The sequence below is a fragment of the Miniopterus natalensis genome, chromosome 4, assembly GCF_054644295.1.
Source record: "Miniopterus natalensis isolate mMinNat1 chromosome 4, mMinNat1.hap1, whole genome shotgun sequence".
In the NCBI taxonomy this organism is placed as follows: Eukaryota; Metazoa; Chordata; class Mammalia; order Chiroptera; family Miniopteridae; genus Miniopterus; species Miniopterus natalensis.
Genome location: NC_142084.1, coordinates 60,357,696 through 60,383,490, shown reverse-complemented (window position 1 = coordinate 60,383,490; position 25,795 = coordinate 60,357,696). Strand labels below are relative to the sequence as shown.

General features: G+C 38.7%; 1 protein-coding gene across 2 annotated transcripts in view; it reads right to left on the bottom strand.

Annotated features, from left to right (window-relative positions):
* Nucleotides 1-3,786: 3,786 nt before the first annotated feature.
* CCDC25 (coiled-coil domain containing 25) overlaps nt 3,787-25,795 on the bottom strand; it is a 37,706-nt gene continuing 15,697 nt past the window's right edge. For both annotated transcript variants that reach the window (XM_016213865.2, XM_016213866.2), the window contains 5 exons: nt 21,687-21,762; nt 16,379-16,482; nt 15,974-16,176; nt 8,756-8,801; nt 3,787-5,230 (listed from right to left, as the gene is read on the bottom strand). In XM_016213865.2, the coding sequence (XP_016069351.1) occupies nt 5,201-5,230; nt 8,756-8,801; nt 15,974-16,176; nt 16,379-16,482; nt 21,687-21,762 (459 nt within the window). In that variant the 3' untranslated portion in view covers nt 3,787-5,200. The remainder of the gene's footprint in view (nt 5,231-8,755; nt 8,802-15,973; nt 16,177-16,378; nt 16,483-21,686; nt 21,763-25,795) is intronic.

Here is a 25,795-nt window from a genome sequence, read left to right as displayed (position 1 = left end):
TGAACCATGCGTACCTACTCACATAAAGAAAAACATCTGAAAATCTTCCCAACTCTGAACCCCAGGGGGTCCTGGGGGCCACTCCCCCAGCGGAGCTCAGGGTCACAAGGTGGAAGGAGTCGGGTTGGCATGCTGAAACAAGGGAAGGTTTGCATGTTTGCTTTACCCTCTTTATTCCCTGATATATGAGCGGTTGTTGGGTAAAAGTGAGGGAGAAAAAAAAGTCCGGGTAATCTATGTATTGTTCTGCTCACCAAGGTTTTACTGTCACAAAGCCCCAGGAACAGCTCGTTTTAAATGCGGCAGCATAATGCTTCCCACCTGGCAGAAGAGGAACCAAGGGCGAGGGGCTTCCCTCTGGGCAGTGCCGGGAAGGAACATCTTTTCCTTTCTTGTTGAAAAAAGAAATATCTAACCACAGGCACCAGGAAGGCTTTTTCTGTAACCAAATCTAAGCTTTGTCTGCTTCAGGCCTTCTACCCCTTTCTAAAGACTCTTAAAGCAATTCTAGTTTTGAAAACAGTTATGTAAGCCTCATTGATGCTGAGTACACTAACCATAAAATAAAAATGTCAAAGTTTAAGGGATGTAAAATAATGAAACTAAGAGCTTCCCGACTGAAGAGACGTCTGGCAAGGCTGAGCAGGGTAAAAGGACACCGCCTCTATATTTTTCTCTTTACCTTTTTCAGTCTGTAATGTTGACCTGTTGACCCTGAATTTGACCAAAGAGCCAAAAAGGTTCAAGACCAACAGAACAGCCTGTAACGCCTGAAAAATGCTGTTCTCAGAAGCATGTCCCAGAGACGATAAGGAAATGTCTTAGCCTTCCCTGTGCAAGGCGAACTGGGGAGGCAGAGACCAACACCCCGGCCACAGCGCAGGCAGCAAAGGCCTCCGCGAGGCAGCGTGTGAAGTGTCAGGCCGTGAGTGTCACATTCTTACTGCCGTGGCTACAGGACGGGGTTGATGTGGGAATGAAAAACAATACTGACTCGGGAGAATTCCTTCTTTTCTCCAGCCTTAAACACTGACACCCACTCACCAGGTTTGGAAACTAGCAGAAGCTGCACAGGCTTCTCGGGCGAGCATTCATCTCCCCTGGCCTCCATCCCTTGGCTGTCAACAAAGGCAGAAAATGCCAAGTCAGCGCCAGTCAGTGCATGCCAAGAGCAGAGGGCAGAGACCTGTTTCTTTTTTCATCTGGCTGCATGAAGAGCTAGTCACAACCGCTGAGGTAGAAAGCTCAGTTACCCCAATAACTGAGGCCACCATGAAGTCAGAAAGACAAACAAGGTGAGACCAAAAAACAGAGGTGCATACATTCTAATGATAAGCCACAGTTAATAAACGGCATTTGATAGCTTTTTGTATTTTCAGTATACTTGAGTCCACTAAGTATACACATGCATCTCTACATTTTTCTATATGAAAATTCTGGTTTTAACCTAACATTCCCCCATGTAGAATAATTTACTCAAAACCTTAAATCCCAGAATTCTAGTAGCTAAGGGTGTTATAACCAAAAGGATGTAGGTATTGCCCTGATTAGTGAGAAATATAACCCAAATGCCCACTTAATAAATATTTAAGAATTCAAATATGCTTTTACCACTGGGAGAATGTTTTGGGAGCTCCCTCTACCCTAATACCTCTCTGCAAACATACTGAGTGATGTTAGAATAAGTGCTACCATGGAAGGGGTGAATGTATATATAGAACCCAGGTCTGAAGCCACCACCTTCACCAGTGATACCATTCCAACAAGTCTTCATGTTGGCAGCCTCACCCTAGTCAAGATCTCAGGCAGAATCCTAGGAATTGGGGAGCGGGGGGAGAGGGGGAGCAGAGGGGATCAAGTTGTAAACTTCAATTACTAGAGCTCAAACATCCTGATCCTTGAGCTCCAGGTTCTATGGCTCTCTTCCAGGAATACTTGGGCAATCTTCACTAATTTGCTCTTCTCCTCCTGCTAAAGAGCAAAATTCAGTTTGAAGGCATCACGTCAAGTAGCCAAGAACCTCCTTCTCCCTACCTGCACATCCCTGGACTGAGTCTTGGAGGAGAAAGGTGAAAAGTGAAATCCCACACACATACACACACTTGGTTTTACTTAAACTAGAAGCTTTTATTATATTTTACATATCATTCATCCAGGACATGATCAAGAGGCAGTTGGCACCATCTCATTTGTGAAATGATATAATGCACATAAAGTCTCTTGCCTGTGCTAGGCCATGTGCTGGGCAGAGAAGAGCTCCCACTCAGTGAACTGGAACGGGAGCCTGTTGGGCACGAGCAGTGCTGCCCTCATTTCTGAGCTGTCACATGCTTGCTGGAGTTAGATGGGTCGAGACTGACAATTAGCTTGGACTTTAAGTTTCTAATTTTACACTTTTAATTACAGTTTGATTGTTTTACAGTCTACTTTAAAATCAAAAGGTCACCCGCTCATTCTAGTAGATCATTCTGAGTATGGGATATGTTATACACAGCGCCATACTTCAAATCTGAGAAAGAGCAGGCTTCAATTCACAGCTCAGGAAAAACCGGACAGGTGTTCTTTCCATTTCTCCATCCTGCTCAGTTTTTCCCATAACCTATTCCAGCCTGAAAAACGAGAGCAACCCCTCTCAGACAGGTGCAAAAGTGGAGGAAGAGCTTTGTTCTGAAACTGGAGGCCAGAGCTGAACTCGCCCTCTCTAATCTTGCTGTATGTATGCTCCCCCTCCTTCCTGAGGGAAACCGTTGGCACTAAACAGTTACAAGTCTCACCAAAACCCTCGCTTCAAGAAAGTAAAAACAATGTAACAGAAGATACTGAAAGGGTTCAGCTACAGCCTATGGCTGCCTCCTAATGCACAAACCTTCCATATGTTGGTAAACTTCCCAAGCTCTGTGACAAAGCTCTTGCCCAAAGGTTGTAACTTAGGTGCACAAAGGTGGATAAGAAACGAATTCTAAAGCTATAGGGATGTAACAGAGCAGTTTGTGAAATAAATTAAATGACAAAGTGAATTTTACCTGCATGCACATCTGAGTACAGAAACTGGAGACAGAGTTGGAAAGAGAAATCCTCAAGATGCACGAATCTGATCAAGGGCATAGCTCATAAAAATACCAATAATTTGGAATTTTCTGATAGGAAGTTTAGGAAACATGTCAACAGCAAGAAATGAGATGACTTCAGAGCCAACAGTCTAACCTGCTGGTACTGTCATGTTCTCAGAAGAAAAGATCCTTGCTTTCTCTGGGTCCAAGAGAGCTGTGGGGAAAAACTACCCAACACACAGGCAGAGGTAGGAGGAAAACAGCACAGAGCAGCTGAAAAGGTTTGAGAGCTTGGAATTCAACTTGGAGAATTTGGAAGAGAGGCCTTGACATTTTAAAGCTGAAAGTTATAAAGCGTTTAAAATTTGGACCCTTGGGACTCTTAAACTCTAGCAAAAATAGATGTAGCTTTCAAAAGCTCCATCTACTACATGCTGTAACATGGGGTACAGAGGAGTCCTTCAGAAGCAGTAGAAAGTTGAGGTGACACAGGTGATGCTGGAGAGCACAGCTACTACCAACATCCATCAACAGTGTGTCTGGGAAAGGTCACCACTTTGACCCAGTGGGCATCTGGGGAAGACACAGTTATCAGTGAGAGAGAAGATACCCCTGTAGAACTGGCCAGAGATTGAGCCTATGACAGGTGACGTTTTTTGCTGTGTGTTTTTTATAGCCAGAGCCCCCTTAAAACCAGCTTGGGGACAGAGATAACAAGCAAATTCTAATACTATCCTTCCAAATAAAAAAAGATTCTTTATTATTACATTTTTAAATCACATGACTCCAGGTTGAATATCATTAGACACACACACAAACATTAATTTCTGGAATTGTCTCCCAAACTCTGTCTCAAAATTTGGCCAACTTATGCCTCAGAGAATTTTCCAGTTCAACCCCATACCCCAACTTGAGATACATAGAAACACTGAAGTCTTTTGGTTTTAGCCACAGTTCCAAAGTGCTATTACAGATAGAAAATTTGTTAGAGGTCATTTTTGCTGTGTTAGAACAAGAATGCTCCATGTACACTTCTGGGTGTGGTTAAAATGTGAATTTGTATGCCTCCTAGCCTTTAGGCTTTGTTCTTGTTTCTTTCTGCAGGGGGTTGCCTTACACACTTTAATAAAAATATATCTTCTATTCAAAATCACACTGGAAAGCAGGTGGTTTGAATGAGTAGTACTGTTACATAATAAATTACTGAGTCTACAATGGAGAAATCTGAACTCTTGGGTTACAACTCAAAATAAATATTATTTCAAGGTAAATAAACAAACTACTTGGCTGGCTAGTGAAAGGCTTAATTCTTTTTAAAATCATAATTACAACATGGGACTCCTGCTTTATACTGTATTCCAAGACAAAAATCAGGTAGCCTCCCTTCTACTTCTCCCCTCAGGGCTGAGAAATAACTCCAGGGCCTGGAAGTTGTAATCTCTGTGGCTTGGGTTATTTGGTGTTCGGGTAAAAACTGCCACATGGTCTAACCTAGATTAACACCAACTATTTATTTAAGTCTCATGGTACCTTAGATAGAGGCCCTCACTCAGAGATAATAAGAATGAAGAATGTATAAGCCAGGGCAAGCTGAGAGCAGAGGACAACTCTGCTAATTGACTCAGACAACACAATGGAACTTGAATGAAAATATCACTATCATCTTTAAAACCCATATGCTTCTTTTTCTAATCAGGAAATCGAGGGTAAGAGGAATGTTCCTATATATTGCTCACCAATACCTTCTTCTGAAGAGAAGTGAAGCTATTTTAAGAATATGAAAAGCTTTTTAAGACATCTGTTTTCAGGGACAGACCACAGTACCAGAAATACTTTTCAGAGTTGGTTCGTTCTAAAGTCTATCCCAAGAACAAGGGCAGCCAACTTTCGTGAGCTACCAAGACATGTTCAGGCACATATATTTTCACTTTCCTAAAGTTATATTCTGTCTTCAAGTCCAACTATATCTGATTATATATATATATGATCCTTTTCTGTCATCAAAAAAGGGAACAAAATTTTTTTAAACTCCCAAGTTGATATTTGTGTAGACTGAAGGTTGGTTGTTTTTCATAATTCAGAACATGGATGACATCAAAACATCTGCAACTGTCCCTAAATTCACATCTTTAAAAGGTCCATTTCTCCATTCACATGAATTCATCTGAATCATTGCCGTCCTGTAGGAAACAAAAAAGTGAAACCATAACAGCCTTCAAAATAAGTAACTCGATTTGTAAATTTACAATTAAGTCTTAAGTAACAAGCCGCCTTATGCCTAACTGTAGTTAAGAAAGAAAAAATAAAATAATTAAATTCACTCATCACTTCTCTATCTTAAATTGTTAATTGTTTAGAATAGGTGATTAGCAGCTATATTCTCTAAGGTGTCATTACACGGCCTGGATTACACATCAGGCGACCAATGATATCCAAACTATGATATAAGGCCCAACCGACCGAGTATAGGAGGTAACAAAAAAATGCAATTGCTCCTTTAACAAATATGCCATATAATAGGAGACCAGACAAATATTGCCTCAATATCCTTATGCCAACGATGCCTATATGCAACAATACTTTTGGCCTAAATTGCACTCTTTTGAGTTTCAAGGTTGTCACATAATTGTGACTTCACAGATGGCTTTGAATTTTTTAAAAAAAAAAACTAGGAAAAATTATTAGGAAGCCATAGGCTAGTTATCAAGTTAGCTGGCTTGCCAAGTTTTTGATTAAAAAACCTTTTATGTTTGTGTACAGCATAAAGGAGCTGATTTGATTGTGTGGAATATAAACAAGTCCTAAAGATCAAATACAAAAATAGAGCCCAGACTCATTTTTTGAGATACTTGCACACCCTGAGAAACTGCACTGAAGGCTAACATTCACTAATAGCGCAAGTTCTGGTACATTAGCTTGAAAATGTCACCACTTGAATGTCATTTGTTTCAGCTTCTCTCACGTTCCCACTGCATCATACCCGAGCTGTCAGAGAGGACTTAGGCTTATAGGTATACATGCTTTTCTCCTTCTTAGTAGCTCCTACTTGAGGTAAGTAGGCAAATACAGATACAGGTAGGAAACAACAGTTTCCGTGAAGCCTGGTTTAATCTCCAGTTTCACTCAGGAGTTTTCTGTGAGCTTCTCTTCAATTACCTAACAAACTGAGGCCATATTTAAAATGCCTTATATAAAAACTATACAAAGAGCACACTAATGTTTGTCTTTTATGCAAGCACAAGAACTGTGACTAGAGTCCTGAACTGACTAATAGCATTAGAGAGGTTGAAAGAGTCATCCTCTATCTCTGAAGGTTAGCTTTAGATTCCAAACACTGAGAATGAAAAACTCACCAAGATAATTTCAGTTGGTGACGAAGAAAATGAGTAATTCCTTATAAAGTCCATGAGTTATATCTCATGTGTCTAAGAATCTGTATTTTAGGATTATAGTAACTTAAATATATATCTGAGCTCCAAGACTTTATTAGGACAATTTTTATATTTTAGATTCTCTGTAAGAGTGAATATGCTTTTCAATATAGCAAAATAGGTTTCCTATTGTCCACTTATAAGATGCTAAGCGCATAAAATGTTAAAAGTAATTGTTATGGTTCCTGATACCAAATTTAGAAAGGGTAGAAAGAAATTATTCATTGAAGAGAACTAATCTAAAATAGGAGAGCACAAACTCAAAATTAAAACCAACTTCAGAGTGGAAGACTAATATTTTTCCCACTTAAACACCGGCCTTTAACTGCAAATTAACTGATCATGTTGCCAAAATGGAACATAAAAGGTCTGTATCCCCTTAACAGAGGATGGTTACAAGGAGAATTAAAGCTTATTCTTTTGAAGTACAAGAAAAAGCTTTAAGAGCCCTTCCACTGCAAGAAATAATCAAAACACCAAGTGCAAAACTTCCTTGGAAACTTGAACGTGATTCAAACCTGAGCTCCGGAACAGGGGTAGCAAGCAACAGAGGGAGAGGAAAAGCAGAAGGATTAGTAATCCTTTGATCTACAAATCTGATTTCCTAATCCTAGAACTTTTAACATCTGTTGACAATCAAATGGTATTTGTATATATATGTACATTCATGTGTGTATGTGTGTGTTTACTTAATAATTCCAGATCAACATCCAAACTTTAAAAATCTATAATGATGGGAATGAAAATGCCTGAAATTACACATAATATAGGTGCCAGATTTCTGCTGGAGAGTAGCCCCTAAGGGAAAGCTTCAATAAGCAACCACCACCACAACAAAGATATTAGATTTGGGGCATGTTAAAGACTTCTGTTCAACTGTTAAACTACTTTAACAGTTTCAAGAAATCTAAGAATAGTTTCCAGAAGGGATTATATACATCTCACCTTTTGATACTGATACTTTGTGGGAAAATAACAACTAAGGACTATATGAGTAAGAAATAACAATGACCATTTATATTCATAGAGTGACTAAGGAAGAACTTTCACATATGCCCTTGTTTAAATTTTAGAACAGCCCTATGAGGTAATATGTCTCCTTTTTATTGCTGATGGATATACCCTGAGAGGTTAAATAACTTTATTAAGCTTATTCAATTAGTAAATGACAGTTTCCATCTCTAAACTTCAAATTCAAGGTTCTATTTAATTACTGTGGAATTTTTCAGGAATAAATTAAAAGATACATCTCAGACTCATAAAGAAGCCTCATAAATTTAGTTCTCCTAAGAATAAAGATATTATATTACATTCAGAAGGATATATAGATATGAACAAGATGTAAAATCCTATTAACAATTCCAATTCATGCAATAAATATGGGGTCTGACTAGATGATCTTTAAGGGGATTTCAATTCTGTTAATTATTTCCAAGTATTAAAGCAGTGCTGTTTAATAGTATTTTCTGTGATGATGGAAATACTCTATTTCTGCACCAATATGGTAGTCCCTGGACACATGTGGTCAACATGACTAAGAAATTAAATTTTTAAGTTAAATTAAATTTTAATTAACTTAAATTTAAATAACCACATGCAATCATGCCTAGCATATTGGAAAACACAAATCTAAAGCACACTTGTAAACTATATTAGACTGTTTAACAATAGCTAAATTGTGCTACCTCCAAACACTTCAAAATAAACTTTGGGAAAGATAGTACTCATGGACAATAAATCCTTGACATTGTTCCTGTAAAATAACTAGGTAATGCTAAGAAGATCCTTTCAGTACTATAATACAGATTACCATTTCTCTTAATCTCAGGTCTTGAGGAACATGAAAACAACCAATGTAGTTACACTACAGATAAGATCTTAGGGTTAATACTTCTGTTTTATTTTTTAATCAAAGGTGATAGTTTTGTTCTCACTCAGTTATAATATAGAATCTAAAGTCACATTAATACAGAACACTAATAAAACAGGCACTCTTGTATGCCTGCAACTAGGAAAGAGGGAAATGAGGAATGAGAAAGCCCTGTAAGTACTAACAGACCCACACTTCACAATAGACAAGGTATGACACAAGGTGACCCACTGAAAAACAAACAGGAGGAAGTCCACAAGGAAGGAGGGGCAATGTCTAATAGAATCCACCTGAGTGTTCTATAGTTGTGCAACATGTGAGTCAATATTGGCCAGTAACTCAATTATTAAAAATTTAGTGAATTATTTCAAGGCACGACATTAGAGCAAATAGCTTGAGCATACCTGATTTGAAGACATATTCTCAACTTTCATTAGTGATGAATAGCTCCTGGAAGAAAAACATTGAAAATAAGGTTATCCAGCTGGCAAGAATTACATGAACATTATGTGTATCTAGCACTGCTGAGGGTCTTTTGAAAACAAAAAATACAATCCCTGCCCTCAAGGAGACTACAATATATGCATCAATGTAGGATGGGTTGTTGGGGCACTCTGTTCAGATGAGGTAGAACCCAAACTGAGCCCAGTAAGTGGGGATGGGTGAGGGGACAGATTCAGAGAATGGTATGAACGAAGGCAAAAAGGTGGTATCCACAGTGGTATTTTGAACCAACTCAATCAAACCAACTCAAGTGGGGTCTAAAAGCAAAGTAATGGGAAATCAGGCTGGGTGTGTGAGGCCCAATTATATTGTCCTAATTGCACGAGTTAACACAATGTGATCAGCAAGAAGCCACAACACATGATAGAAAAGAGACATATGAGGTTTGATAAGTATTTATTAAGTAGCCATGATATGTAAGACCCTGTGCTAAGCCTGGTGAAGGGTGGGATAGGAAGAAAATAGAAAAAGATGAATAAAACAAAACCTAGCCCCCAAAGAACTTACCAGGAGGGGAAATAAGATCTATTCAGCAATAGCTATGCAAAAAGTTATATTAAAAATACACAGAGACAAAAGAAAGTGAGACAGTATGATACCAGTGTTTTAAAGAATAATAATCTGTAGCAGACAGGAGAGAGGAAGGGAGACTAAAGCAAAGATCAGTTAATAATAATAGTATTTCCCATTTACCAAGTATCCTTTATTTGCTAGGACCTCTGTTATGTACATAATAAATTACTGCCAATTCCTACAACCACCTCATGAAGCAAGGGCTCTGGTACCATGCCCACTGTATACACAGTCAGGGAAGTTAGGGAAGCTAGCCAAGGTCTCACAGCTAACAAGCAGAGAAGCTAGGTTTTGAACCCAGCTCTGCCTCCTAAACTCACACTCTTGCCATCATGTTCCAGTCTACTGCAATATCCCAACCAGAGGACATGAATCCACAGCGTTGACAGCTGTGCTGGTAAAAAGGGATAAATCTGAGAGGAATCAACAATGACATCAAGTTTTCTAGCTTGGGTGAAACAATGGTACAACTGAGAGAAATGAGATAATGTTGCAAAGATGTGCTTGGTTTGGAACATGCTACTTCTGATGTAATGGTGAGACATCCAAGTAAATATGAACTGTAGAAGCTGAAAATTGAGGACTAAAGGGCAAGAGAACTGTCACAGTTAAGAGACAATGAGCTGGTAGATGACATCCAGAAAGAGATATTAGTAACAGTAAGTGGTATTTATAAGAAATAAACAGATAAAATCAATAAGCTGCACGAGCAGAAAGTAAAAAGTGGTTATAACAGAGAATCTCAATCCTGGCTGCATTTTAAAATCACCAGTGAAGATTAAAACATACAGATGCTCCACTGTGGGCATCTATAACCCAGGTTCAAGAACCACTGGATCTAAATACCCACTTATACGAAAGAAACACAAATTTACCCTTCTTTAGGCCACAGGTTTCCTCTGAGATCCATCAATCCCATCCATCCAACAGCCTGACTCTTTTTAAAAAATATTTTTATTGATTTTGAGAGAGAGGAAGGGAGAGAGAGAGAAACATTGATGTGAGAGCGGAACATCGACTGGCTGCCTCCTGTACTTGCTCTACTGGGGATCGAGCACACAACCCAGGCAAGAGCCCTCACAGGGAACTGAACCTGAGAACTTTTGGTGCACAGGACAACACCCAACCAACTGAACCACACTGGCCAGGGCCCTATTTTTTTTGGATGCCTCAAAGGTATTTTCAGTTTCTTATATCCACACCCAACTCATGGTCTTCTCCACTATCAAAAATGGTTGATGCCCTAGCTCAGGGCATCAGTGGCTCACTGGTTAAGCATTGGCCCTTGCACCAGAGGGTCTCGAATTTGATTCACAGTCAAGGGCATGGGTCTGGGTTGAAGGATCGATCCCTGGCCCCGGCTGGGATGCGTGTCAGAGACAATCAATCCATGTGTCTCTCTAACATTGATGTTTCTCTCTCTCCCCTTCCCCCACCCCTCCCTTCCACTCTCTCTAAAAAGATTAATGAAAAAAACCTGTGGATACTTCCATCCTCAATGGAAAAAATATCCTAAGGATTGACAAAAACAAAACAAAAGGTTGGGTTCTTTTCCAGTATCCCCTACCTCAAAGAACTGCATGGCTATCCATTCCATTTCACAAATCAGAAACCGAGGAGTCATTCTTTTTCCGCAGTCTCTCCCCTCAATCCAATCTATCTCCATTCAAATCCTGTCATTTTATCTACAAAATTACTTGTCATTGGTTCATGTCTCTCCACCTCCACATCACCACCACAGTCCAAGGTACCACTGTGATGCGGATAACTGTGTCCTACCTGGCCTAGTCACACCCACCTGGGTTCTTCTTCCAATCAGGTCAGCAAAGTACAAACCTTATCATACTACCTCTTGCTTAATAACCTTACACAACTCTTAGGATGAAGACAAATATGGTCTATGGGGCCTTGCATGGACGGGTACCCTGATCCAGTGATCCCTCATGCCAGCTGCTCCAGACATTTGGGCCTACTTTTAGTCCTGTGTTTTGCCTCGCTCCCTCCCACACAGGGTCTTTGCACAAATATTCCCTCTGCTTAGAGCTATATTTCCATCTCGCCACCCCTTTTAACTAGCAAACATAGTTTTGATCTTAGCTCAAGAATCCCTATATCAGGGAAGCTAATCTCAGTTACTTATTCATTCATAATATATTGACTAATCACTCACTGTATATGCAAAGCACTCGGTCACATATAAGGGGACACCAGGATGCATCTAAGTGCTTCTTTGAAAGAGCTTATCATTAAAAGGAAGAGTGATGGCACACAGCATTATTTATAGAAGGCAGCAGTAGTAGTGCGTCAGAGAGAAAAAGAGGTACAATTAAAGGAGTCATTTCCACATCAGGCTATATCATCCTTTTAATCAAGGTCTCACCATTATCTCTTTCTACATGTTGCCACTAAACTCATCATCCTTACAAGTCTACTTCTTCCTTATATCTCAAGAAACCTCCAAGGGCTCCTTAACACTGACAACATGAAATTTTGGACTGAACCAAACCTTTTATTCTTTTTATTTCCCTAGGTATAACCTTGACTTGGGCCTTGCCAACTTGTTCATTCTTTGACTTACAAGCAGCATGGTATTGCAGCAGTATGGACTTCGGAATGACAGACTTGAGTTTGAATTCCTGCTTTGCCATTTATCAACTATAACCTTTTACATTTCACATATTAACCTCCTTGCTGAAGTAGTCTCTGCCGCCAAATCAAGTTCATGTCAATGTTCAAACTGATGATGCATGTTACCTGTGTGACTTGCCATTTTACCTGGGTCTTGTACTTCTGACTTCAATCACCTGAGCCTTAGGTTCCAATTCTGATCTCCCAGATGCGTACTTTAAATATCCCTATCTCAGGTTGCCACAGTTCTTACCTTTTGTCTTTTCTGACCTGTTACTCACTTATCCTCTATTAACTACATTTCCCTGACTCTTGTTTATTTCAACATTCACATGGTGAGCTTGACTTTGATGTTTGCTACAGTCCCACAAAAACTAAATAAGAGAATACAAAGTTAAAATAGAGCCAGGTAAGCTTTCACTGGACTATACCATTGGATGTAACCACTGAGGACTTATAAGAGCTTTAATATCATAACCCGTGGCCCAATATTTAGATTTTTGCAGCTTGAGCTCTGAAGCTGCTTACAAAGCATAACTTTGCCCTTCTGGGCTTCTAAACCACCTGCAGAGCAAGCAGCCCCCCTTGTGCTGTTTGTACTGTTTGATAAATCATACTCTTTGCGTTGTCAATAAATAACGTTCCCTGTACTGTAACTGTGTGACCAACAAAACTTTTTGTTCAACATGCCTGGGCTGAAACTAGGACGTTGAGAAATACCTGATCATATATTACCATCATTCTCATCTCACAACCCCACTTGCTTGACCAGAGTCAGCCGACTGTTGAAAGTCCAGTTGCCCACACCACTCAGAAAACAAATGATGTAAGTTTGTGGTCTCATTTCCCCTAACAAAGCATCTCTAATCATCAGCCCCTTGCAGCTTCTGCAAGGGCACATACCTAGGTTGCAGGTTTGATCCCTGGCCCTGGTCGAGGCGTGTGCGGGTGGCAACCAATCAACGTGTCCCTCTTACACCGCTTTTTCTCTCTCTTCCCCTCTCCCTTCCTCTCTCTTTAAAATCTAGTGAGGATTAACAAAAATAAATAAACAAAGGAAGGGAGGGAGGGAGGCAAGCAGCAGGGATAAAATTATGAGGAAAAACATGGACTAGGAGAGTGACTTCTAGTTTATTCCACTTACATTTTCCTTTTTATGTACATGTACCAGAGCAATATAAAAATTTATGTCTGAAGAAACAAGTGGAACAACTACAAATGACTAGAGACAGCTTAGAAAATGGGAATGATTAAACTTTTGAATCCAAAATTTTATTGAATAATGAGAATTGTTTACATGAGTATTTTATATATTGTTGACACTATAAAGTAAGTCCAGAAGATATGAAAACTGTGTTTTAGCAAATGGATTCTTCTGTTTAAATGCTTGTAACTTTTTAAAATAGTGAAATCAAACATACAAAATTCCCTAAATTTTAGCTGTATACAGCTTAATATGAAACAAAAATGTAATGTAATTTAAGGTAAATTATGGCATCTATGTATTACTTGATTGATATATATGGAATAAATACTTTAACATTGAATAGACTAAACAGAGGGCTGCAGAGTATGGTAATAGTGTATGTAAAATTGAGAATCAGACTAAGACTAGCTACATGAGTTTAGGCAAGTTACTTAACTGCTTCTTAGTCTCAGTTTCCTCATCTACAAAGTGCAAAAATTATCTACCTCATATGGCTATGGTTAGCATTAAATGAGATAATGCAGTAAAGCACAGTACAGTGTTTGGCAGATGACAAGTGTCCAAAAATGTTAGGTATTCTTTCTTATTAAATATTATGAGAAAATTAAATGACACTATATTTCTAACATACAATATTATGTATCCAGACAAAATTATTTCAGATTTGTAAAGGGCACAAAAAGACATGTTTTCAATTTTTTCCCCATGCCGAACTAAAAACAAAAAAGAATAAACTACTCTAAATCCCACACCACTCAAACTTCCACAGAACTGATGAGCTGATCATTTTTCTTTCACTACTAACAGAAGCAGACTTATAATTCTAGATCGTATCAAATGTTTAAATCTAGTATTAGTCTGTCCCACATTAGCAAATATAACTCAGGATAACATTTTGGGAGTTCTCCGTTTGAATATTATATTTTAAATGTAGTCCCTCATTCTGTTTTAGCAGAATCCCCAACAGGAATATGTGTGGATAACTAGTAAGTTCCACTACTTGATCATACCACAGAATTCTGACAACCTTTCTAATAATCCAGATGTTCAAGGCAACTGGGTCAGGACATGGCAAGAGAGCTCACTTTGATACTACACATTCCCAAAGGAATAACATCAACACTTTTTCTTCTTCTTTTTGGTATATTTAACACATAATATCTATGGACAACTGTGGGGAAAATCTAGGAATTCTGTGACAAAAGTCACAGAATCAACTTCCTTCTTTTCACGAAGAAAAATTATGGGCTCTTCAGGTATAGTACTATACATCTATAGATTCAGTGTGGGAGACAGAATAATGATACTACCCCAAGACGTTCACATGCTAATTACCCAGGTTGTGGGTTAGACCCCGGTCATAAATATGTTACTTCATATCTTCTCTGCAGATGTGATTAAGTTAAGGATCTTAGATGAGAGATTACCATGGATTATCTGAGTGGGCCCAAAGTCATCATACTAGAACTTGAAAGCAAAGAAGCTGTGATTAAAGAGGGGGCTATGACTGTGGAAGAAAGGTCAGAGAGATGCGATGTTGCTGGCTTTGCAGATGGAAGGGGGTCACAAGCCAAGAAATGTGGGCAGCCTCTAAGAGCTAGAAAAGAAAACAGATTCCCCCCTGGAGTTTCAGAAAGGAACACAGTCCAGCGGATGCCTGAATTATAGCCCAGTGAGAACTACATCAAACTTCTAACATAAAGAACTATAAAATAATATATCTATGCTGTTTTAAGACACTAAGTTTGTGGTAATTTGTTACAGTAGCAATAGAAAATTAATATAGTCAAGTATGCGTATGGCCTTATACACTAGAATTTCAGGATCTGAATTATATTTTAGTTACTATTTATTATTTTTAAATGTAGTGTTTTGATGCCCTGGCCAGTGTGGCTCAGTTGGTTGGAGGGTCATCCCATGCACCAAAAGGCTGCTGGTTCGATTTCTGGTCTGGGCAATTACCCAGGTTGTGGGTTAGACCCCTGGTCAAGGTGCATATAGGAGGCAACTGATGGATGTTTCTCTCTCTAAAATTCAATAAAAGCATTAAAATATTAAAAAAATGCAGTGTTTTGAGAAAAAAAAATTATAGACACAGACAACAGTATGGTGATTACCACAGAGAAAGGGAAGGTGGGGAGAGGTAAAAGAGGACATGGGGGGGTAAGTGATGATGGAAGGAGGCTTGACTTGGGGTGAACACACAATGCAATATACAGATGATGTATTATAGAATCATACAACTGAAAACTACTTAATTTTATTAACCAATGTCACTTCAATAAAAAAGAAAAAAAATGCAGTGTTTTGGAGCAGACCTCACTACATTAATTACTTTGGACTTTCAAAATGTAAAATAAATATATAAAATGTAAAAAAGAGGTTTTAAAAACAACTTTTAAGACTTATTAGCACTGGTCTTTAGAGCAAAGACAACTTTATTCAAATATCATAGCTAGTCAATGTTAAACACTCAATATAGCATTTTTTCTTTTCCTGAAGATGTTTATAAACAAAACTTTGAGGATAACTTATTATGGTTTATCCCGAGAATAAAATTAGCTATTTTATTTCATACACTCTCATATCCTGCCCCTATAAAAGGGTAACCCATTTGACCAACACATGAGTATAAATGTCTTTTTCTAACTCATATAAAACACAGTAAAGAATCTTCAAGGTCAATACCAATGCTATAGCTCCAACATACCTAAGTTCGTCCATTTCCCTCTTCTTCTTCATCTCTTCCTTCTCTCTCTTTTTCATTTCCTGAATTTGGGCTTTTTTCTCATTCCTCTCCTCTCGGTCTCTGCATTCCTTCTCTGCTGCTAGGTCTGGGAACCGCTCCAGTTTGGTTTTTTCTAATCTGTTCAAGATCTCATTCACTTTCTTCTCCACTGTCACGATTTTCACCTTTGAGGGATATGGGAAAAAACACTGAATCTTTATTATATGATTTTCTCCCCAGAACAGGGAAGAGGCTTTCCAGGGGCTTAGCAACCCAGCTTGATTCCCTTTAGAAAACATACAGTATGCTGAGCCCTCAACAAAGATGTTAGACAGAAAAGATGACACTCCACTCGTAGGGCTCCGCCCCCTCAGTGCGGACACTTACATCCTTCTGCCTGTGAAAGCCTATCTGTCCCACATCCATGTCAGCCGTTTTCTTCAGGTTAGACCACGGTGTGTATACCACATTAACGTTGTTCATCTTGCAGCCTGCCAAGAGAGACTATCTTCAACATGCAGGCAGGACGACACTGAGCAAAGTGCTCCCTTACCCACTGGCAAATTACCACAATCCAACAAAGGAAAAAAGCTTAGAATGAACAAGGTATTGCGTGTTTCAAACCACAAAATACTTTTTTTAAAAAACCACCCTCAATTGGCAAATGGTAAAGCTAACAAACACGATTTAAGCAAAAGTATGACAGAAGCAAGCAGGGGTCCATAGGTTTGCTCCAGGGACTTCTGAAACTCTCTAAAGTTGAACGCAAAACTTATTATATGCGGCTTTTAAAGGGAAAAGGTCTAAACAGATTTGTTCAGATTCTGGGAGGAGTCCTTGATCCAATAAAGGTTACGCAGCAAGATAAAGCAAAAAGCCATGGCCTGGGATTCAAGAGGCCTGCACTCTATCCTGGCCCTACCACAAACCAGCTGTGCCACCTTGGGAAAGTCCACAATGCTCTCGGAATCTCATCTGAAACATGAGGTAACTGGACCAGAGTAGTAAAATTTTTGTTCTTTGTTTTTCTTTTTAGCAGTAGAACCATTTTTACCAAAGGAACATATCAAAGTAATCAAAGCAGAGATGCTCTGGATGAAAGGGATGCCAGATACCGTTTACTGCTTCTCTTCCCCTCTCACCACCTTCAACTCCCATTTCCCCTCTACACCGATAGCCTCCCAGGCAACTCGAAGAATCACAGTTTAATGGGTGGTCCAACACTCTTTAAGGCCTTCAAAATTAGATGGCAATATATTTCAGTTTATTAAATCACCACGTGTGTTGGAGAAATCTGGTGACTATCACCCTACTTCGCTTATGAAGTATTACTGCCTGACAATTCGTAATGTGATCCTATTCAAGAAGAAGCACCGGACCAATCCAAATCATGGGATATTCTACAACTGGTCTTCACTCTGGAAGCATCAGTGTTGTGAAAGACAAGGAAGTGTCTCCAGATAAAAGGAGACTAGAGAGACATGACAGGTAAATATAACACATGATCCTGGATCAGAAACAATGCTATGAAGGGACAGTACTGGAACACTGGGAAAACTTACATACAGACGTTTATTAGAATATTTGATCTACGTTAAATTTCCTTGATTATTGTAATGCAGTCACTTAAGAAAATGTCCTTGTTCTCAGGACATAAATGATGGGGTTATGGTGTCTACAATTTCCTTTCATATTATTCAGCTAAAAAAGTTCATCAGAAGTGTATTACAGAGAGAAAGCAAATAAATAAAAATTGCTCAATCTAAGTGAAGCATATATGAGAGCTGTGTTTTTCTTGCAACTTTTTGGTAGGTTGGAGTTTTTCTTAAAAATTAAGTTTTTAAAAAATCTCCAGTGAACAAGAGGGATACAAACATGGATTAGACAATGCCTTCCAAGAACTAAAGGGGGGCAGATAAGTAAATAAATAACTTCAATTAAAAGTAGAACTCATCAAATTTTGGAAAGGTACAGGTAAAATGCTAAGGTACAGAGAGGGCAGTGGTCACTCAAAGCTGGAGGAAGTGAAAGGCTCCATGAGAGAGGTTAATATAGTTTAGTGGGTAAGACAGAAGACTTCAAAGTCAGACTGACTTCAAATGCAGCCTCTATCACATCAGAGCTCTGATACCTTGGGTAAGTTCCTTAATTCTCTTTAAGCTCTGCTACCCCATCTATAAAATGACAATAATAATATCTAACTCAGAAGGGCTGATAAATAAAATAATTTGTAAAGTTTTTACCACAGTGTCAGGCATAATTAACATTCAGTGTTAGCTATTACTACTACTACTATGTGGACTTGAACCTTAGCTTGGACGTGGACTTGTGATGACTGACAGGGACAAAACGGAGAGCAGAGGGAACCACACACTCATGCGCCACATAACGATGTCTCGGTCAACAACAAACTGCATATGATGACTGTCCCGTAAGACTGTCATGGAGCTGAAAATTTTCTATTGCCTAGTGATGTGTGAACGGCATCTCAGGAGGTTCATCCGAGACTGCCAAGGATGTGCAAAGGAAGAGGAGGATGCAAAACTGGGCGGCTGTGGCTGTGATGGCGACCAGCTTGCACACAGCGCGGACAATGACACACCGAGGCGCTCCCCGAGCTGCTTCCTGAGTAACTGGCCAGTGAGGAGTTACTGGGACTGAACAGGAACACACAGCCGAAGAAGAGGCCAGAGAACAGGAAGCTTCAGGGTAAGAAAAAAGAAGAATCCCCAAGAAAATTCACTGTGAAGGAGGGTTTAGCAGAAGCTTCTGCAGACCTCAACAAGATCCTTGAAAAGTTAGAAAACATGGACCCCCGCACACCGAAAGGTTTTCATTAATACAGAAGAATATTTATGGTGCATTATTTGCTTACAAGAAAATCTGATGAAAAAACCCAAACAAAAAACAAACCAAGGAAACCACTGCGGACCTATTTCTGAAAAGAGTGACACCTCCTGAAGAGCCTCAGGCAGGTCCTTCAGGAGGTGTTCCAGGAGAGGCAGTGTTGTCATGGGAGATGGCAGCTCCATGTGTGCTATCGCCCCTGACGGCCTTCCAGTGGGACAAGCCGTGGAGGTGGAAGACAGTGAGAGTGATGATCCTGACCCTGCGGAGGCCTCAGCTAATGTGTTTGTTTGTATCTTAGTTTTTAATAAAAAAGTAAAAAAAAAATATTTTAACAAATTAAAACTAGAAAAAAGCTTATAGATAAGGTTATAGAGGAAGAAAATATTTTTGTACAGCTGTACAATGTATGTTTTAAGCTGTTATTACAAAGAGTCAAAAAGTTAAAAATTTTTAAAGTAAAAAAGTTGGGGGCAGGAGGAGAGTGGGGGGGTTTAATGGGGGGAAGGGGACATATGTAAAACTTTCAACAATAAATAAAAAAATAAAAATAAAGTAAAAAAGTTACAGTAAGATAAGGTTACACTGAAGAAAAATTTTTTTAAATAAGCATAGTGTTATTAGTATTTATAAATACTATAAGTGTAGTATAGTATTTATAAAAGCTACAATAGTGTACAGTAATATTCTAGGCCTTCACATACACTCATGCGATGATTCACTCAGAGCAACTTCCAGTCGTGAGAGCTCCATTCATGGTAAGTGCTCTATACATGTGTACCATTTTTTATCTTTTATACCACATTTTTTACTGTACCTTTTCTATGTTTAGATACACAAATACTTACAATTTCCTATACTATTCACATTAACATGTCATACAGGTTGTAGCCTAGGAGAACAGGCTACATGTGTAACAGGCTATACCACCTAGGTTTGTGTAAGTTCACTGTATGATGTTTGTACAATGACAAAATCACCTAATGACGCATTTCTCAGAACATATCCCCATCACTAAGTGACACATGACTGCATAAGCAAAGGTAGAAAAACACCAAATATTTGGTTTGGCTGGAGCATGAAATATGTGAAGGGAAAAGGAATTCTGTAGTCATATCAAAGATGCTTAAATGCCAGCTTAAGTTTGGACTTAACTGAATAGACAAGGTGGGGGTGTCATGAAAAGTGTCTAAACCTTTAGAAAGTTTAAGATGAAAACAGGCTGACCAGATTCTATGAAGACAAACAAGTTTAACCCCAACTCCCTTGATTCTGAGTGCTGAAGGTGGTCAACCACGAAGGAAAACATTTTAACTACACAAATGGGGAGTACTTAGCAAATCTCACAGCAAAGAAAATCTTCACTCCTCAGCATCCTCTGCTATTTACTCACAAGAGTGAGACTCTCAGTTAGGCCCATCTCCTTTTTCTGTTAAGTGAACTGTCACTGTGAAAGGCTGAAGAGAGAAAAGTAATTCTGTGTCACGACTCCTCTCTCCAATTGTTTTCTCTAAAACCAGTAATCTATACAGAGGTTTAAAAAAAGAGACTGGGCCAAGAATAAAAAGTCTAAAGCCCTTTTAATAAAGTCACATCTGCTAGTCAGGGGCATGGAAATGAGACAAGAACCTGTGAAAGAGGTTGCAACAAATAAGAGAATAATAGTTTTAGTTTATATTATTTTTAGGTCAGTAACTGAAGATCTTAACTGGAAATCTTAGAAACTGTTCTACTCATGAAAATGGAATGTTCTAAAACTAACTGCAATTTAATGATTTATGGAGTTGAAAACCAGTGGCTCTGTAAGACAAGACTTCCACGTTCTTTGGCTATGTACCTGACTCATTAAAGCTGCTGAATTAGACTCAGAAAACGCAGTCTAAGTGATGGGGAAGGGGGTACAGTCCCCAGCTCCTGCTCTGTAATCACCAACTCCTGGTACCTTCTACTGGCTATGTGTCTGCCCCATGCTTATCTTCTAACCTTATTTCTTTCCAACCCTCTGGATCTTCCTCCAACTTCATATCAAAACAAACTTACCTCTACCCTATCTAGGTCTATGTCCTATATTTAAAATCCAATCTACTAACTCAAACATTCTTAGCAGAACACCGTCTCCTGGCTCCCCTTTTTAACTCCCACCTCCACCTCAATAATTGTCCTTCTTAACCTATACTACTATTGACAGATTAAATCTTGCACAGTAGAAATAGACAAGGACCAAGCCCAGTATTGCCTAAAACACTTAACACCAATTGTTCTCAACCCTCTCTGCACATGAGCGTCACCTGGAGAGCACGGCAAGCATACTAATACTCACTGGATTACCCCAGACCAATTAAATAAGATTCTCTGGGAGAAAAAGATCAATTGACTTGATACCTTCATAATTTACCAGGAGAACAAAGGGACAAGGGAAGAAGGAAAGAGTGACTTGGAGACTTGAGTTCTAGTATCTAATGACAAAGAGTGGAAATAAAGCCATCAAGCAACATAAAAATAAAGCCATCAGACACATTTCTTGCTTAGTTATTAACACAGCCTGATTTCAAAAACTCTCTCTACAAATATCCTTAAGGGTAGGCAGGTACAGACAACCTACTATGCAAGATAAGAAAAACAAAGTTAAAGAGTTGAGATAGGGCCATAAACATTAGACAGGTGGGGAAATTAGTTTTTAGTTCTTTGATGGGTAGAAGAACTGCCATCTTAAAGAAAACAGGGCAAAGGCATATTACATGGTAGTCCTTAGATTCAAGCCAAAGTCAGGAACATGTTCTCTAAAACATAATCCATCTCACACAGAGAAATCATTGCTAATTCTGAAAGCACCTCTAGGAAAACTGACCTTGAATGCTATTGGCCTTCACAAGATGGGCACAATCCATCAATACTTCCTTTGGAATGTCTTCTATGTTCTCCCCCTGAAACACAAAAATAAACCAAATGGTCCACTGCTTTCTTACTGATTGATACTAGAGCACTCATTGAGTTTTGCCCTTACCAGGCATGGTTTTGTTAAAAGCAGGGGCTCTTTGCCTGGCCAGTGAGGCTCAGTTGGTTGAACATCACCCATGAACCTGGAGGTCATGGTCTGATTCCCGGTCAGGGCACATGCCCGGGTTGCGGGCTCGTTCCCCAGTAAAGGGGTGTGTAGGAGGCAGCTGACAGCTGTTCCTCTCTCATCATCGATGCTTCTCTCTCTCTCTCTCCCTTCCTCTCTCTGAAATCAATAAAAACATTCTAAAAAAGAAAAAAGAAAAAGCAGGGGCTCTTCAATTGTATTTCAGAACACTGAAAAATGAATGTTACAGGATTATTTATTTAAACTGATAAGTAAAAAATACAAACACAGGGCATGAAAGAAAATTACAAAAAAATTAACTGTAATTATGTCTGAGTAATTTCTCTTCTCATTCTTACTTCTAGAAACCTTGTGGGAAGTGGTGTCTATTTTTGATAACTGGAAGTCTTCTTAGCTGAGGTCCCTATGACCTTCCTCTCAAAGAGACATCTTATAGTTTTGGATCTCACACATCTAGTAGGTCATCTATCCTCAGCCTTAATCAGGAAGCAAGCTCTTGGTGTGTTAAATAAAACCACCCACTATAAAGGAGAAATAATATTGATTCTTTTCTCTACAGATACTGTATCAAAGTCAAAGCTGAATAAGCAAAGCCATTTCAGAAGAAGAAAAATATTTCAGAGGCAAGAGCAAATGGAAATCAACTCTGTATTGGCTCATACAACGCATGGTATTACAGACGCACTTATGCCTGGGAGTGAAATGTTCTACCTACATAAATATTTGAGATAAATTAAGTGTATTCCATTATGTTTCTACATTTTTTCTTTATATTAAATGTTTTAAATGGGAATCTCTCAAATATATAAATTTTGACTCCAAACCAAGTGATTTAAGTTTGTCACTATTTTAATGATGTATCTCATCCTGTGCAATTCCCTGACCACATAGAGGATTCTGAATTTAACATCTTGATTACATAATGTCATCATTATAAATATCAACCACTATACTAGGCTATAATATAGTTATAATGATGCCTTCAGGGGCTTCTACAATACACAGGAGCTGATTGACCCTATGCTAAATAAACCAAAGTGAATAATTAAAAAACAAAACAGTAACTACTAGTTTCTGAGTACCCACCACATGCCAGGTACTGTGTAAATAGCCATATGAAATGGATAGTATTATCCTCATTTTACCAATGAAGAAAAGGAAGCTTAGTGAGGTTAAGTAACTGGGCCAAGGTCCCACATAGCTAGTTAAGTGACAGAACTGATAGATAAACCCAGAACTAGAACCATGCTCTAAGAATTGGCCCCAGAGTATGGTGCTTACTGAGTTCTTGTGGAAATACTAGTTCCTTGGCCTTGATGTCAGGCTATGTCCCAATATCCCTTCTTACTACCTGTGGCTGTCACCATTCCTGGAGCAATCTTAGCTTCCTGATTTGCAACTTCTAATATAATATGAGCAGGAAAAAAACCCAAAAAACCTCACTCAGCTTAGCATTATGCATAAAGTCAGAGTAAACAAACTGAGTGGAGAGTCTAAGGTACTCTCAAGATGTAAAGGTCAGATTTTAACTGTAGGCTTTGTGCCATCTATGTTAATACAATAAGAAACCTCTAGATAAGTGAGATTTATCTATGAGTTTTTAAAAATAAAAGAAGCCTAGGAAAGAGCACAGTTGAATATCTATGGTCTTCAAGGTTTGGGTAGAATTCAACTGAATTCAGTAAAAAAAATAAAATTAACACATAGTGCTTAGCATATGCCAGGTATTATTCTAAGTGCTTCAGATAGACAAGCTCATTTAATCCTCACAATGACTCAATAAAATAGGTACTGTTAGCTGTCTTTTACAGAAGACAAAATGGGCACAGTTAAGTAATTTGTTCAGTCACAAAGCAAGCAGCAGAGCCCGTATTCAAACCCAGAGTCTGGGTTCTGAACCACTTAGTCCTATTACATATCCAACACTTGCTTGGTACCTACTAGGTACAAGGGCTCCATGCCATATACTTACTGCAGGAGGTCAACCAGGTAAGAGTTCCTTAAAGAGCACATATTTTTATTGAGTACAATATGTGCTTCCAAAAGAAAATAAGATTAAAACTTCTATTCAAGTAAAAACTGGTGGTAATGTGAACTTGGGACAACCACCATTATTTCCATTTTCTAACATAGCAGAATCCAAAGAAAAAACTTTAATGTGAACCAAAAGGAAACTTGGTAACACCACACTCTATTTTTTCTAAACTTAAAATAGTTCCAAAATGGCAAGAAGTGGCAGAGGAGAATTCATAATTTTGTTTCAACACGGAGTTCACAATCCTCCATTTTTCCTTTACAATAGTTCTCAAAAACAAAAGTGTAAGTAAAGATGCAGCACAATGCTTAACCTTGCAAACAAATTAAGAAATGAGTATTATAACCATAATGAAATAGCATCATGTATTTACTAAAATGATCAAAAAGGTTGCTTTTTTTTTTTAAAAAAGTTATAAAATTCCCAAAAGTATCTGGAAAACCTATATTTATGTGATAGCATTTAAAATTAGCACAATACTTTCAGAGGGCAATCTGGCATAAAAGGAGTTACCAAACTGTTTATATCTTTGGCCCAATAATTCTATTTCTAATAATTACTCTAAAAAATATTTCAAAAGAAAAACTGAAAGTAGTTCATAAAAAGATATATCTTGCCCTGCCAATGTGGCTCAGTTGGTTGGTGTGTCAGCCTGTAAAACGAAAGGTGGCAGGTTCGATTCCTGGTCAGAGCACATACTCAGGTTTCAAGTTCAATCCTCCAACAAGGTGGCCGAGTATGGAAGGCAATCGATCGATGTTTCTCTCTCTCTCGCCCTTCTTCTCTCTCTCCAAAAAAAAGATATTTCTTGTTGGAGTCATAATGCTGAAAACTGTAAACAATCTAAATTTTGACATAGAAGGTTTCATATTAATTGTGGCATATTGCCAACTCAAAGCAGTCAGCCAAAAAATAAAAAAATAAAAAAATTCAGTAACATGAAAAGCTTTATAAGCTGTTGCTTAAAAAGTAATACAATCACCCAGCCAGGCATGGCTCAGTGGTTGAGCATCAACCTAGGATCCAGGAGATTGGGTTCGATTCCCAGTCAGGGCACATGACCAGGTTGCAGGCTCCATCCCCAGTCAGGAATGTGCAGGAGGCAGCCTATCAATGACAACTCTCTCATCACTGATGTGTCTCTCTCTCTCTCCCTCCCTCCCTCTCCCTTCCTCTCTCTGATATCAACAGATATATTTAAAAAAAAAACAAAAAAACAATCAACCAGGGGATGCCAGGTTGGAATGTGGACTGAGACAAAAAAATCTAATTGTATTACAAGTGTATGACACAACATCACTGAAGGGGGTTGGGGTGGGAGGAGCTTATAAGTAACTGGAAAACTGTTTTGACTCGAAACTGTAAGGCAAAAACTGAAAACAATTGCACATAAACACTGTACTTTAGTTGATAAAGTTGTTTCGTATGGGAATATGGGTTAACAAATCTGAAACCACTTACACATATATTGGAGTCAAATAAGCAAGCAAATAAATGGTGGATGGTGGAAGCCAGGCTTCTCACTGTCTGAGAAGGAACTTAACAATAAGCAAGGAAGAAAGGCTAGAATGGCCCATGTAGTAATGGATTTGACAGAGACATTAGTATGAGCTCGTGTTTAGCTAAATGTGGATACAAATGGAGAGATACAGAAACAACTGATACATAGAAGTGTATACATGGGTTAGGATAAATACATACATTTCCTAGCTGTCAGGTGAGAGGACCTCTGTGCTATTCTTCCCTCCAAACCCATAACTCCAGTCTATTCATGACAAAAACATCAGATAAGCCCAATATAAAATACTTGACCATACTTCTCAAACTGCCAAGGACA